This window comes from Colletotrichum tamarilloi (assembly GCF_030869305.1).
Source record: "Colletotrichum tamarilloi strain Tom-12 chromosome Unknown Scaffold_47.1, whole genome shotgun sequence".
NCBI lineage: Eukaryota > Fungi > Ascomycota > Sordariomycetes > Glomerellales > Glomerellaceae > Colletotrichum > Colletotrichum tamarilloi.
In genome coordinates this window covers 231916-245419 of record NW_026849430.1, presented here as the reverse complement: position 1 = coordinate 245419, position 13504 = coordinate 231916, and the positions used below count along the sequence as shown (strand labels likewise).

Here is a 13504-nt window from a genome sequence, read left to right as displayed (position 1 = left end):
TCCTCGAGAGCCTGACGAAGCTGATCTTCGGTATATTGAGGCATTATATATAGAAGAAGACATGTGCAAAAGATGAGCCCATTTGGACGCGAATTGAAAATGTTGTGATAAAAGGAGGTTGGGGGTGGGCATTGGGTTGTGGTGGATTTTCGCGTTTTTGTGGGTGCCAGAAACAGGGGGGTGCCAGGAAGTGGGTATGTTGACTTATCTCAGAAAATAAAAAGGTCTGAGAGAAAGCCTTATCCAAGATAGGCTATGGATCTATGATCTGTGGACCACCAATCTTCACGACTAGCTGCCTTTTCTCTATAGACCAAGAAACTTCGATTAGCCCAACCCACTGGATGGGGCATCTTAGCGCGTTTAGTTTGGGGGCCGGACTCCAGCCACACATCACGTTGGTCTCACGAGGACGCGAGATCAAGAAGTCACACGTCGAAATGTAATCAACGGTGTTCTGTCGTCACGATGCACGAGCTATAATGAATGTGTGTCCTGGGAGGCCGTAATGCCTGAACCGCCTGTGTATGGGATGATTGCAGGAAGAGTCCAAATTGTATGTACTTTATCATGCGATTGAAACCTATCTTAAAACCATTGACTCTGCAAAGGACATCTCTACTAATGTGAGTCAAATCCCTGCTTTTGCTCCCGTAAATCGGTGTTCGTACATAAGGTATTGACAAGATCAATCCACTGACAATGGATATCAAAGACAGCAACTGTGCCTTCTCCAAGTTTAATCTACCCTCTGTGCAGCCAGTTCTCAACCTTGTGTTGCGGGCTTATTTTCTTCTTATGGGAATGCTTATGCCTGTTGTCATAAATTGTCTTCGCTTCTCCGGTTCTCGGATCCGGAACCATAACCTTGACATTGTTCTTGGTGTCCACGTCGATGATGGCTGGTATTAAAACACTGGAGCTCGCGGCTGGAAATGACTCTTCGTCGCTTGCATCGTGAGAAAAGTCAGATCCTGCTGTCGGCTGGTCTTCCCGCGGTGCTGAGTTGGACGGATAACGGAACGTGTATGTGAATGCAGTTGCTGGATTCGGGCTTGTCTTGATGGGTTGCTGATAGTAGGACATCCGTGGCAATGGTTGCATGTAGTTATAACTCCGATACGTTGGCGAGCGCGAAAAGTCCCACTCGATATCTCCTACCACATTGTCAGAAATAAGCGACATGATTTGGTGAAAGAGACTCAAAACAAACCTGTGGCGCTCATTCGGCTTCTGTAGTAGAATCCCCTGCCCTCAGCATCGCGGACCCATGACGACCAAGGGCCAGGAGTTGGGGCCGCATAGTATTCTTCATAGGCTGCTCCTACATTGGAAGTATCTGCTGGCGACTCTCGAGTCGGACTACTCTTCCGAGAGCCTTTGGTGGCATGCTTTCGATGCGTCATGTTGTCGTCTAAAACTGGTCGATCTGATGGTGAAATACCTTACGCAAGACTCTCAGGCAGTTTCTTCGCGGAAAGGAAGGCCTCGTCAAGAGGGGAACGGGTTCTTATAGGAGCCAAATATCAAACGCCCCCGAAATCATCCGGTCCTTGACGACTCAAGAGCACAACAGCGCCCCGACATGAGAGTCACAATGCGAAATGGAATAAAAAGCCGACTTGGCCAACGTGGAGGGTCAGATCAGGCAAGGCAACCTTGGGCTGGAACCGGGCAGTGAAACCACGCGTCTGGCTCGATCTGGCCTCGTCCATTGGCGAATCACCGCGCAAGGCAGTCAGATCTCAACAATTTGGGCATTGTTGATAGTTGAGCCACACTTTTTGCCAAATTAAAGGCGCTCTCAAGCCGAGCCGTCCAAGCAAAGCCGCTGCACCGCCTGCATCATGACATATGGCAACCTTTACAACAACTTGTGGCTCGATCCGGCGGTGGCTCACGAGACCGAGCTGCAGCCTAGTTCAGGTTTTCTTGAGATGTCATATGACAGGTCAGCGCGAGCTCCTGTCAGCGCTTTCGTCCGCATTGCTTACATATGAGGAGAGTTGGTGCCACAGCGAATCACATTAGCTTGACGTATTGGACGCGGGCGAACCATCGAGCCTGGCGGCCCAATTCGAAAGCCATTCTGCCTGATGCCACAAAACGGCTTCTGTCGCAGAATTTGGCTAAGTTGAACCTGTGGGAGGCAGCCTGTGATACCAATTTCAAACTTATGGAATTCCAATGCGGGTCGGGCATTTCAGGCTGCGCCGCCCGCATCCGACTTTGTGCACGTGTTCATAGACTGAAGGATAGTAGATTCCAGTTTTTCAGGGAGACCGACTGACTTCTTCATCCAATAAAAGACCTCTTTCCGATGTTTGAAGTGGCAAGAATGCAGAGACTGTGCTCCAAGTCTAGTGGTGCTATTCTTCGGTCTTTTGGGCAAAGAGCCGGGGGCATTTTGGTGACAATGATCTTACTTAAGTAGATGCGTCAAATTCTGATGATAGTTGAGTGCTGGAGCTTGACCTTGATGTCTTATACTTCGAGCAAGTCCTCATATTAGATCAGCCTTTACCTAAGTGCAATCCATAGAGTCGCGTACTAAAATCATTGCATGCAGCCTACTACGGTTCTGTGTCATGTGGTAATTACTTCGAGAAGCACCATAGGACTTAGATGGGTCGTCTAAACGTCGGCACTTGCATGTAGTTACTCCCGTATATCACATGTTTCCACGACTGGGATTCAAAAGAAATGTTTGCTGGTCTTTGTAGTGGGGTAGCAGTAGTATTTCAGACTGAGGAAATGGTAAAGCCTCAATCTAGCCATAATCGAGGTCGACACTTGGTCTTGCGCACTTCGAATCGCCGCCATCTTCGCTTAGACGCGGCTTCTCCTTTCCCAGGCTCGTGCCAGCGACCAATATGATCTTTTTGTTATTTATCATATGTGTCAACTCACCATTTTCAGCTGAAATAGGTAAAATTACTCTATCACTATCTGCCACCTTGTCGATACCCCGCGCGTTTGGGTGGCCATCGCAACTGAATTCCGGCGCCCGACCTGCTCCGACTTGCCTTTATCGGATCTATAGGCCCCCTTATCAACATCCGGGTGCTTGTGTCCGGCCCCCTCAGCCTAATAGCCACCAACCCCACCCCCATTCTCAATAGCATTATCAAGCAACTCACCAAAGCATCTTCCCCACCTCTGATATATACGGATTAGACTAATTCTTGGCCTAAAGTCATGCCTCCGAATTGCGGTCTTAAAGTAGCAGAGGTCATCAAACATGAAGACGCGAGGGGAGACAGGATTAGAGATGCAGTACCCATAGTTTTCAGACTGTGATCCCAATCAAAGACTTCGTTGCAACAGTTGTTTGCGTCTTCTATAACAAGTACCCACAATTCATTGCATCTCAGCCTCAACGACATGTTGCGTTTCCTTGGATTCTCTTCGGCAAGTAACGACGCCAAGCCAGAGCCTTCACGAAGTCTTCCAGCTTCGTGGTACAGGTCTCCAGAACTGCATCAGCTCGAGAGAAGAGCAATTATATCAAGAAAGTGGATCCTGGTGACACATTCGCTACGCTTCAAACAAGCGGGCGAGTTTGTCTCCTTCGTCTACGCCGACTTCCCTTTCTTCCTCGTCCAAGACCGCGATGGCAATATCAACGGCTTTCACAATGTGTGCCGCCACCGAGCATATCCTGTCGTCGAGAAGAAGTCTGGCAAGGCGAGCATACTAAGCTGCAAGTACCACGGCTGGTCATACGGGTTCAAGGGCAATCTTGCCAAAGCGCCGAGATTCGATACGGTAACCGGCTTCGACAAGAGCCAAAATGGCCTTCTCCCAATCCACGTTCGCGTGGATCCCGCTGGCTTCATTTGGGTTAACCTCCAGGCAGGCGAACCAGACGTCAAGTGGGAAGACGAGTTTGGCGGTGTTTACCAGAAGCCGCGTATGCAAAACTTTGACTTTGCAGGAGGCTACAATTATGACCACGTCTGGGATATGGAGCTGGAGGCCAACTGGAAGGCCGTCATTGAGAATTACAACGAGTGCTACCATTGCCCAACATCACACCCCTTGATTGCGGGAGTGTCGGACTTGACGAAATATCAAGTAAAGCCAAGTGGAGGTTGCTTGGAGCACGAGATCATCAACAAGAAGGCTCAAGATGAGGAAGACGAGTTTCGACGCTCGATCACCTTTTTTTACCCCTCAACTTCAGTGACGATCACGTAAGTGACCTTATAACGAGTGTCAAGATTCAGAAGTCACAAAAGGGCAGAAACTGACGAAACCTGTAGTCAGAACTTTTTCTACATCCAGCGAATGATTCCAATCAGCGCAACCAAAACCCGAATCGAGAACGAGGTGTATCGCTCTCACGACTCCACCGATGCCGAGTTCGCCGCCATCAATGCGTTCTACAAGCAGGTGCTAGAGGAAGACCGAGAGTTGTGCATTGGCGCACAGGAAAACCTCAGTGCTGGCGTCTTCATTAGCGGCGAGCTTCATCCAGAAAAAGAGAGGGTACGGCAAGGAACTCTTGATACCCTCCCAGCACTACAGTCCGATACTGACACATTCGCTCAGGGCCCGATTCATTTTCAAAACACGGTTCGAGAGGAGGTGATGAAGCACCGGCAAAGGGAGTTGGAGCAAGGAGGCCGAGAAATCTGGCCAGCCACGCCCAACCTACTCGGCCAGACGGGCACAGGGAAACTGAATGAAGACGAGGCTTTCTGCTCGGAACTCGAGAAAGCTAACTGTGGTGGCCGAGAGGAACTAGCCTGGTGAGCCATACGCTCTGTTGGTGCATGTGATGATCAATATCGGCACGGCCTGGCTGTACGGAATACGATGTATGATGGCATATGGAACTTTCAGCGTTGGTTTAGCCTCGTGACTTTCCTAGCATCTGGGTTTCTACCCTTTCAAACGAAATTGCAATCCAGTTCTCTACGACAGCATTCCTTTCCTCTGTCTAGGTTGGTGACTTGTTTGTGATGTAGCGCCGATGACTGAGCTACGGCGGCGAGAGCATTGGTGTGTGCGTAGGTCAGTCAGGTCTTGTTGCTGCTTCTAGAAAAATACTGTAAACCCTGATCCCTCTCAAAATTGACTGGGACTTAGTCTCCAGCTTGCCAGCTTGGTTGCAGATTCGTATGGGATTCTGGCCTGAAGTCCAGTCGCCACATGACTCTAGAAAGACTATCACCAAGAGTGGGGTTCCAAGCATGCACAGCATCGAAAATTGCGGTTACGATTCGCTGAACTTTACAGCCCTCACCGAAATCCCAATCCATCTTTAGTGCGACGTAGTTGCAAGCCCGGGTTGCATGGCGATCAACATGCTTCTACTATGACCTCTGATCCTGCAAAGGAACTCTTCGCATGAGTATGCATATGCAGGAGAATTTGTTGGGCCCTCGGAGGAGCTATCTTGGAGTAGATCTTATCTATCCGTAGCATGAGGGGAAAGTGGGTTTTCCGGCGGGGGAGAAATGGAGGCCGAGAACGGAACACCATCCGCGGCGAGTAATCTTCCTTAGTGTGACCAACGCTTATCAGTGAGTAAGGTGGTATCAATTTCGAGCTGTTGAACTTACTCTCGGGCGATGCCGTGAGATGGTGCGACCACACCAGATGCTATCATTGCACCCCACTCTTCAAGAGTCCAGTCTGGGCGAGCACGAGGAGCCGAGACGCGAAGGGAGAGGGGTGGATGACCTTAAGGCTCACATGAATTGAGTGAGCAGGGTTCCAGGCATCTCATGAAGCAACTTCAACTATATCAGCAAAGATCTATTACGACAAGATTGAGTGATGTTCTAAAGACATATGACACCGGCACCCATAAGCTTGCGATCAGCCAACATCATAGCATCAGATCAAGGTATTTTCAAAGACGATACCATCTTCCGTCTGGAAATACTCCAATAAGGCAACATGGCAGCGCTCGAAATTCCAATCATTGACTTCTCTGGTGAGTCTGCAAAGAACCTCGTGCTGCAGCAGCCGAAAAAGGTTAGCTTGGTCTTAACAGTGATATCCACCCTTAGGTTTCTACTCTGAAGACCCTCTTCAGAAACAAAAGGTCGTAGACCAAGTGCGTGACAGCTGCCTGTACAATGGCTTCTTCCAGATAGTTGGCCACTCCGTGCCTCTGGTGCAGCAGAAGGCTGCCATGAGCGGTGCCAAGAAGTTCTTTGCTATGCCTCTCGAAGAAAAGCAAAAGGTCGCTAAGGAGAACACGACATGGAACCGCGGCTACGAGATGTTGAGATCACAGATCCTTGAGGAGGGAACTCAACCAGAACTCAAGGAAGGCTTCTACATTGGTGCCGAGATCCCTGAGGACCACCCTTACTTCATCAACAAGAAGCTCAACAGTGGACCAAACCAGTGGCCCGAGGGTCTGGGTAGCGACTTGCAGAGCTTCAGGGGTTCCTCAATGGAGTACTACTCTTCGGCTCTCAAACTTGCTTCGGATCTCATGCGGGTCATTGCACTATCATTGGACCTGGAGGAGACCTACTTTTCCAAGTTCATGGATGGAGCTGTAGCGACAATGAGACTTCTGCACTACCCGTCTCAACCCAAGGATGCGGACGAGAAGTTGACTCGCGGAATCGGTGCCCACACTGACTTCGGAGCCATTACCATGCTGCTTCAGGATGAGGTCGACGGCCTGCAGGTATGGGACAAGAAGAACGAGACATGGATCGACGTAAGTGGAACCCCCACTCCCTACTGCAGAGCACCGCTCTTAATCACTTCATATTTCAATAATGCTAATCAGCCACTCTTAGGTCCCACCAACGGAAGGTACCTTTGTTGTAAACTTGGGCAATCTCATGGCAAGATGGACCAACGAGTTGTACAAGAGCAACATTCACAGGGTCATCAACAAGTCTGGCCAGGAGCGCTACTCAATCCCCGTTTTCGTTTCTGGCAACCCAGACTACTTGGTTGAATGCATCCCCACTTGCAAGTCAGCGACGCAGCCAGCCAAATTTGGACCGGTCACGGTTGAGCAAGCAGTCTCTGCTTCGTATGCAGAGTCGTATGGAAGGGCACAACTGTACAAACAGGGTCTGGAGCAAGCCACGGCTAACAAGGTAAAGGCTCAGGAAGCTCAACCAGCGCAAATCGCTGTTGCGTGAAGCGTCACTATTAGAGGAGCATGTAAACAAATTTTCAAAAGCATGTAGCAAAGTGTGATTTGAAGAAATTTGAGATAAGGATCATTGATGGCAATGCTGAGATTTCACAAAGAAAACATTATGTCCAGTCCTGTTCCCCAAGTCTACGATACACCAAGTCTCTTGGCTAGCCAATGTGAAAAGGTCACGGATTTCTGATCAACAAGTCGCCAGTGAAGATCCCCGAGCACTATGATCGACAGCATGGCGATAACGAAAAGCGTGCTCCACGAAACGATCAAGCTGTACCCGGCTGCCAACATCTTGAGCTTCAGACCATAACTGAGGAAATTCTTACCGCAGCCCCAATGCACCAAGTAGAAACTGAAACTGACTTCTCCCAGGTACAGTACCGGCTTCGTATTGAGAACACGCTGTAAGACAGGCAGGTTCTCCAATACTAGTACCAGAGCTACGGCACATGTGCCTTGGAAGAATGGATGCACACCGAAGCCAAACGTGTTGAAGCCAGCAAACCACGAATAAATAGGGGCTTGGGTAGCGTCGCCATGCATCGGCCAGCAGCCCAAGAAGATAATGGGCACAAGCAGCAGCCATGATGTGACGGTGACGGCCGTACGAACCATTTTTGGTAAGTCTGGCAGCTTCGCCCGGAAAAGTCGAAAATCGGCGATGAACATTCCCGCGATAAACAGACAGTTCGTTGCTCTCTGAAGGTTGAAGGAGTAGATGAGAAGTAGGACAGTGGCTGGCAATCGCACCATAGGTGACATTCTAATGAAAGCCATACAAGCCAGGAACACAAGCAGCGATCCTTGGTACTCGGCTGCCAGAGTCCAGCCCTGAGGCATGACAGTATTGGCCGAGCCGGAGGTGATGATGGTTATCAACGTGGTCCAGACGTAGTATACATGGCTCCAGAAGCCATCGGCAACAGGCCCCATAGGTTCGGTGCTGTTGAGGGCATAAAATGCACTGAAGGGAACCAAAGCGGTAGAGACCGCGATGATAGGTATAGTCGGGAGGAAGAGTCGGAACGGACGCCGGAAGATGCTAGATGGAAAAGAGCTGATGGGGTTTGGGCCTTGTCCGCCTGGCGCGCTTTGGGCTGCGTAAGACTTGCTCAAGGGCCCATACGTGAGAGCAAAGCCGCTGATGACGAAGAAAACCGATACCATGAAGACTCCGCTATGTATGAGGCGGATGAACGGGAGCTGGACCACGTAGACACTTTCTTCGCTATCGCCCCATGCGCGGTGAATGAGCGGATACTGCGTGATATCATGGTCAGTCAAATTAATTCAAAGCAAAGCTTCAAACTGTTCAAATAGCAGATGAATGCAGACGCTTGCATCTGAACAAATGTCGTTGGGCGGGAAGAGTTCTTCATCACTTACATCTCCATCTATCGTGTGTTGAAGGGCCACGATAAGTGACGCGATGCCGCGAAGACCATTTAGATAGGATGTTTTGTTCGGAGCTGGGATTATCGAGTTCTCCGTGGCGTGGCCAAAAATGCGAGCGATGTAAGATGGCACCAGTACCCAGAAGAAGGCCTTTGGACTCATAGGGCGCCAGCTGGTCGAAAGTCTTGAAAAGGGCGATGACCTCCCTGATGATTCTGCCATCGGCAGGTCTGTCGATGAGCCCGCTTCATTGCCTTGAAGCAAGCCGTAATGCGATTCTCCAGCCCGGACTCCGGAAAACCAATCCCGTACCCTTTCAAGCGGCTGCTTGAGCATTGGATGGGCCGCCTCCGGATCCTCAAGCTTCATGTTCTCCATCTTCGCGATGTGGAAGATATGTCAACAAAAGTAGCGACTAATGGACCTTTTTGCGGACAAGTTCTTGATTGTGTCCAAGGTAATGCTGAATCGTGGGGAAAATACTGAGAATTAAAGACCCGAAAGGTGATGATAAGACTCGAAAGCGAGGCTTAAAGTATAAAGGTCACAAGAGTTTCCCGACTTAGACACGGGGCGCAGGGTGCACTTTCTGCATGCCACAATGTTTCACTTGAAGCTTCTCCAAATGCTAGGGAGTTTTACTGCCCTGCGCCACTTGTCTGAGTTGGAAAACTGTCGAGGGCCTCACACTCAAAGTTTCTCAGCCGTTATACCTTTTTAGGTCATTCTTTCGTATCTTCTTGGAGCTTTATCGTCGCTCAAGGGAGAAACCAATCTGGTCCGGTCCTCAGCCCCAATTACTGGGGAATGCCCTCATTGAGACCTGACCTGATCAATTGGAAATGCATATAATAAGGATACGCGCTTGTCAACTGTCGCATTCTCTGGATATTCTCAACATGTTCAGACGGAATGCATACTTTCCTTGGGCATGCCAAGACGGCGACTTTCCGAGTGTGAGAAATGTGCGAACCCGGTTAGTGAGACCACACCCGCGAGCACCACGAACACCATGTACCCGGTCAACTTTCCTACGACGGCAAATACAGACTTCCTGTCGTCTACCATTGGCTGATTGGGTTACACCGAAGTCGCGACAAAGCTACCGATGGTCACACCAAACGTGGTGAATTTCCTAGTGTTGTTGTCGCGTCGTACACGGTACAGTCCTTGTCGGAGCGGAGAATGCAGAAGTCTTAAATGTCTTTCATGTGTCTGAGTGGATTGACTGCCATTGATGCGGAAGCAGACATCTTTTCTCGCGTTCTTCTACTGATTTCGTTTGACAGCTTCACAGATGGAAGGGATATCCCTTCATGTTTTGGGTTGAGTTCGTGTCTGGTGCGTTTTAAGCGCAACGACAGCAACCCGTGTGGAACTATCATACAGCAATGGCCGGTGTTCATGTGAGATTCCAGGGAAATCGTATTCCGAGGACAATGGAAGCTTCCCAAATATTTTAGGAGTCTATCAGGAACTGGAAACAGATTGCGCCTATTTATACTTAAACTCGGCCAGTGCACACATCAGTGGTCAATCTTGATAACAATTTTGGAGAAGTGCTTCTTCTCCTTCAATCGCGCATAAGCAGCCTTTGCCTCCGCGAGCTCAAAAATCTTGTCATCGATAACCGGCTTGACGTTCTTCTCCTCGATAAACTGGATCATATCTTGGAATTGTGCCCGACTTCCCAAGATCACACCCCTGACAATGCATGGGCGCATGAGAGCAGCCAGCATGGGCACAGCCTCGGCTTTGCCTCCGACCAAGCCTGCAGAGACAACCACACCATTTGTCTTCACCGCGGTGAGCGATTGAGATAGTGAGTCGTTGCCGGCAACATCGACAACAATGTCGAAGCCAGCCTGATTTGGAGTGAAGTTCCTCGTCTTGATACCCCAGTCCTCGGGGTTGTCTCGATAGCTAGTAGTGTGGCTTGCGCCGAGTGCCTTCAGCCTCTCCTCCTTTTCTGCGGATGATGTCGTGGCGACGACGGTAGCTCCAGCAGCTACCGCCAATTGAAGCGCGGCAATGCTCACACCACCTGTTCCTTGAACAAGCACCCATGTACCGGATCGAGGCTCTCTACCTTTGAGGCCGAAGAGTGCGTTCCAGGCGGTGAGGCCGCTGCAAGTCAAAGTTGCAGCTTCCGGCCAACCAAGAGATGTAGGGACATGAAGAAGCCCGCTTTCTGTGAATCTGCCTTCTGATTGTAGAGTTCCGTCAATAGTCTGGCCAAGACCCTCCACAATGTCTTGGTAAACCGGCAACTCGTAATCCCCGCAACGCTCGGCATGTTTGGGAGCTAGGTGAGTAACGACATGGTCACCGGTCTTAAAGGCTGTTACGGCACTGCCAATCGCCTTGACAATGCCGGCACCATCAGAACCAGGCACGACGTGTTGTCGAATAACGCCGGCGGTAGCTGCCGTACCCTATATGACTGTCAGAACATGGATGTCCGCAATGCTGAGATTCGCTTACTGTTGTGTCTGCGATTGCGAGTTCGCGATAGTTCAAGCTAGCACCGTGTAGCTCCACCAGAACCTCGTGAGCTGCCAACTTATCGGCCTGCGGCACGTTCTCCTCGTACTTGAGGCTTTTCTCAAAGCCTCTCTGGCCAGTCAAGATCCACTTGCGATTCATGGAGGGCTGGGGCTTTGATAGTAGTGAATAGGGAAGATACGGCTTCCGAGCTGTGATTCCTGCTTTTCTGGGCGGAAGATGTGTATGGATGCGAGATCTTTGCTGTACAAGTAGTGACAAGTAGTAAGTTCCTCACTGGCCCGTCATCTTGGCCCTGAGCGGTTTTAGCGGTTTTGCTAGCTGTGGGGGCCAACACAGAGGAGATCCAGCTTTTGCATAGTTGCGACCTCATGGTCCCATATTCGCCCGTATTTTCGTCCGGGTTTCGTCCGCTTTGGTCCGCATGTCCGTGTCGAAACGTAAAACTGGGGCCGTGAAGCCGGTCCCGCGACTCGGGCGACTCGGGCCAACCCACACGACTCGCGTTGAAATATTAGCCGGTATGGTCAAAGCATCCTTAGCATCCTACGTCTACATAGGATATTTGACGCAGAGCGTCACTGACTTAAAGTCGTGATTTCGCGGTCAGTTGTCCCGGTCTAATTTCCGTCCGAAAGTTCGGTCAAGGGGTTTGCGGCGGATCAGCAGGACGCCTTGCGTTCGGTGTTAACAAGCATATGGCTGTATAGTTCATCTCCCGAACCTATTTCAAAGCCTTTCGATTCCAGACCAGCTTGGATGTGAATACAAACTCGATTAGCCTTTGGCCCCGCTCGCCTTCATAACATAGCTTGACAATGAGAGGTGATGGACTGTCTCCGAGGCTGATACCAAGATATTCCGAATTCATCCTAATAACGTTGTGTTACAAGTCCACACTACGATGATTCCCATATCAGCTCAATAGCATGCCCAGGAACTTTTGAGTTGAACCATTCGTCAACAATAATCCCATCCTTCATCAGCCCTGTTGTTCTAGCCCCATCCAGCACCCCTGATATACCTAGTGCCTTGACTGCCCAGAAGAGCTCACTTGAAGCAAGATTCCGAGCAATACACTGCCGCGGTCCAAGTCCAAATGGGATGGCATCGCGTAGCATTTCCTCGCTAGGCTCAAGCCATCGTTCTGGCTGAAATTCATGCGGATTAGGGAAGACAGCATCGTTGAAATGCAGGCTAAATGGTGCGCATCCAATCCAGGTTCCGCCTGGGAACTCAAAAGTCACAGTTTCCCCAGAAGGCATCTTACTTGCGAATCTGAATCCGCTGGGCGGCACAACGCGTGGAAGACGAGTCGGATTTGCCATTGACATTCGAAGACCCTCGCGCACCACGCCGCGTAAGTAGGGAAGAGTTTGCGGGTCGGCTTGCGATACCTCTGGCAATGCAAGCTCGTCTTTGAGCTTCTGATAGATTGAGGGCGACTGTGCCAAATGCCAGCAAATAGCACCAAAATTCATGCCAGTGCTGTCTGTGCCGGCAAACATCAAATCCATACACTGTACAGCAGCTTCTTCTTCGCTGATGCCAGCTCGCAGTAAACGAGCCTGGTACGTTTGGTCTTTCTCCAGATCGGCCTCGGCGACGACCTGATCGCAGAACTTTGTTACGAGTTCCATCGACTGGTCGACCTTCTGATCCGGGAACAACTTCGGGAGAGCCCACTCGAGGGCGTGGAAGATCCAATTAGGAAGCAAGAAGAATCTTCCAACTGCGACAAAGGTGTCCACGAACTCGCTGGCAGAGAGGCTGCTTGAGTCCCTGGTGCTTCTGCTTGCCTCCAGCTCCGCAATACCTCCGTATGTCTTGCCTAGAAGGTATTCCGTCACTGCATCAAGAGCTAGACATCTGCCCATATTGAGCATGTTGACGGGTTTGCCAGAAGCTGCTGCATTTTCGATATGCGCCATCAACCTATCGACGCAGGATCTCAGTATTTGGTCGCCTTCCTTTCGGATAGAGGCCGGGCTGAACATGCTGACAACAGCCTTTGATCTAAGGGCCCGGTGTGCAGGATCTAGTGCCGAAAATATTGTCGGGTGACCGTCAAAGTCGAAATTGCTATAGCATGTTGTTTTCAGGAACCCGCCTTTCTCGGAGTAGATCGGTGCAAGAGCCGCGCCGTCGCTAATGTCAACGTCGTTGGGGCCGATTCGGACGACTGGACCATAGAATCGATGCAGAGCTTCGATCGAGGTCGTCTCATCCCCTATATATGAATGGTACCACAGCCATAATGGAGAAATTGTTGCTTTCCATGGTCCCGGAACTTTGCGTAGTGGGTGGAGGGAGATGTTGAAGAAGAAATAGATAGAAAGCGTAGCCAACGGAGCAACGAGTAAGATTTTGAGCGATTCTTCGGCGGCAATGGCCAACAGGTCGGCGAAAAGGCCCATTGCCTGGAAGTTGCGATCAAGTCTAGGAACCCGAATATTAATGACAAGT

At 50.3% G+C, this 13504-nt stretch overlaps 7 protein-coding genes across 7 annotated transcripts; 3 read left to right on the top strand and 4 right to left on the bottom strand.

Annotated features, from left to right (window-relative positions):
* Positions 1-744: 744 nt before the first annotated feature.
* Positions 745-1406, bottom strand: CTAM01_10412 (uncharacterized protein; the record flags this gene model as incomplete). Its single annotated transcript, XM_060526427.1, has 2 exons — positions 745-1157; positions 1214-1406. The coding sequence occupies 2 exons, from the start codon at positions 1404-1406 to the stop codon at positions 745-747; spliced, it is 606 nt and encodes a 201-aa protein (XP_060379023.1).
* A 441-nt stretch (positions 1407-1847) lies between these two features.
* Positions 1848-2290, top strand: CTAM01_10411 (uncharacterized protein; the record flags this gene model as incomplete). The annotated part of the gene is made up of 2 exons (XM_060526426.1): positions 1848-1951; positions 2005-2290. 2 exons carry the CDS (start codon positions 1848-1850, stop codon positions 2288-2290), a joined length of 390 nt encoding a protein of 129 aa, XP_060379022.1.
* Positions 2291-3384: 1094 nt separating this feature from the next.
* CTAM01_10410 (Rieske domain-containing protein) lies at positions 3385-4758 on the top strand (the record flags this gene model as incomplete). The annotated part of the gene is made up of 3 exons (XM_060526425.1): positions 3385-4196; positions 4266-4491; positions 4555-4758. The coding sequence occupies 3 exons, from the start codon at positions 3385-3387 to the stop codon at positions 4756-4758; spliced, it is 1242 nt and encodes a 413-aa protein (XP_060379021.1).
* Positions 4759-5910: 1152 nt separating this feature from the next.
* Positions 5911-7127, top strand: CTAM01_10409 (2OG-Fe(II)oxygenase superfamily protein; the record flags this gene model as incomplete). Its single annotated transcript, XM_060526424.1, has 3 exons — positions 5911-5947; positions 6024-6691; positions 6774-7127. 3 exons carry the CDS (start codon positions 5911-5913, stop codon positions 7125-7127), a joined length of 1059 nt encoding a protein of 352 aa, XP_060379020.1.
* Positions 7128-7270: 143 nt separating this feature from the next.
* On the bottom strand, positions 7271-8911 carry CTAM01_10408 (acyltransferase; the record flags this gene model as incomplete). Its single annotated transcript, XM_060526423.1, has 2 exons — positions 7271-8398; positions 8525-8911. The coding sequence occupies 2 exons, from the start codon at positions 8909-8911 to the stop codon at positions 7271-7273; spliced, it is 1515 nt and encodes a 504-aa protein (XP_060379019.1).
* Positions 8912-10059: 1148 nt separating this feature from the next.
* Positions 10060-11179, bottom strand: CTAM01_10407 (zinc-containing alcohol dehydrogenase; the record flags this gene model as incomplete). The annotated part of the gene is made up of 2 exons (XM_060526422.1): positions 10060-10968; positions 11018-11179. The coding sequence occupies 2 exons, from the start codon at positions 11177-11179 to the stop codon at positions 10060-10062; spliced, it is 1071 nt and encodes a 356-aa protein (XP_060379018.1).
* A 758-nt stretch (positions 11180-11937) lies between these two features.
* Positions 11938-13455, bottom strand: CTAM01_10406 (cytochrome P450; the record flags this gene model as incomplete). The annotated part of the gene is made up of 1 exon (XM_060526421.1): positions 11938-13455. One exon carries the CDS (start codon positions 13453-13455, stop codon positions 11938-11940), a length of 1518 nt encoding a protein of 505 aa, XP_060379017.1.
* Between the last annotated feature and the right edge of the window lie 49 nt (positions 13456-13504).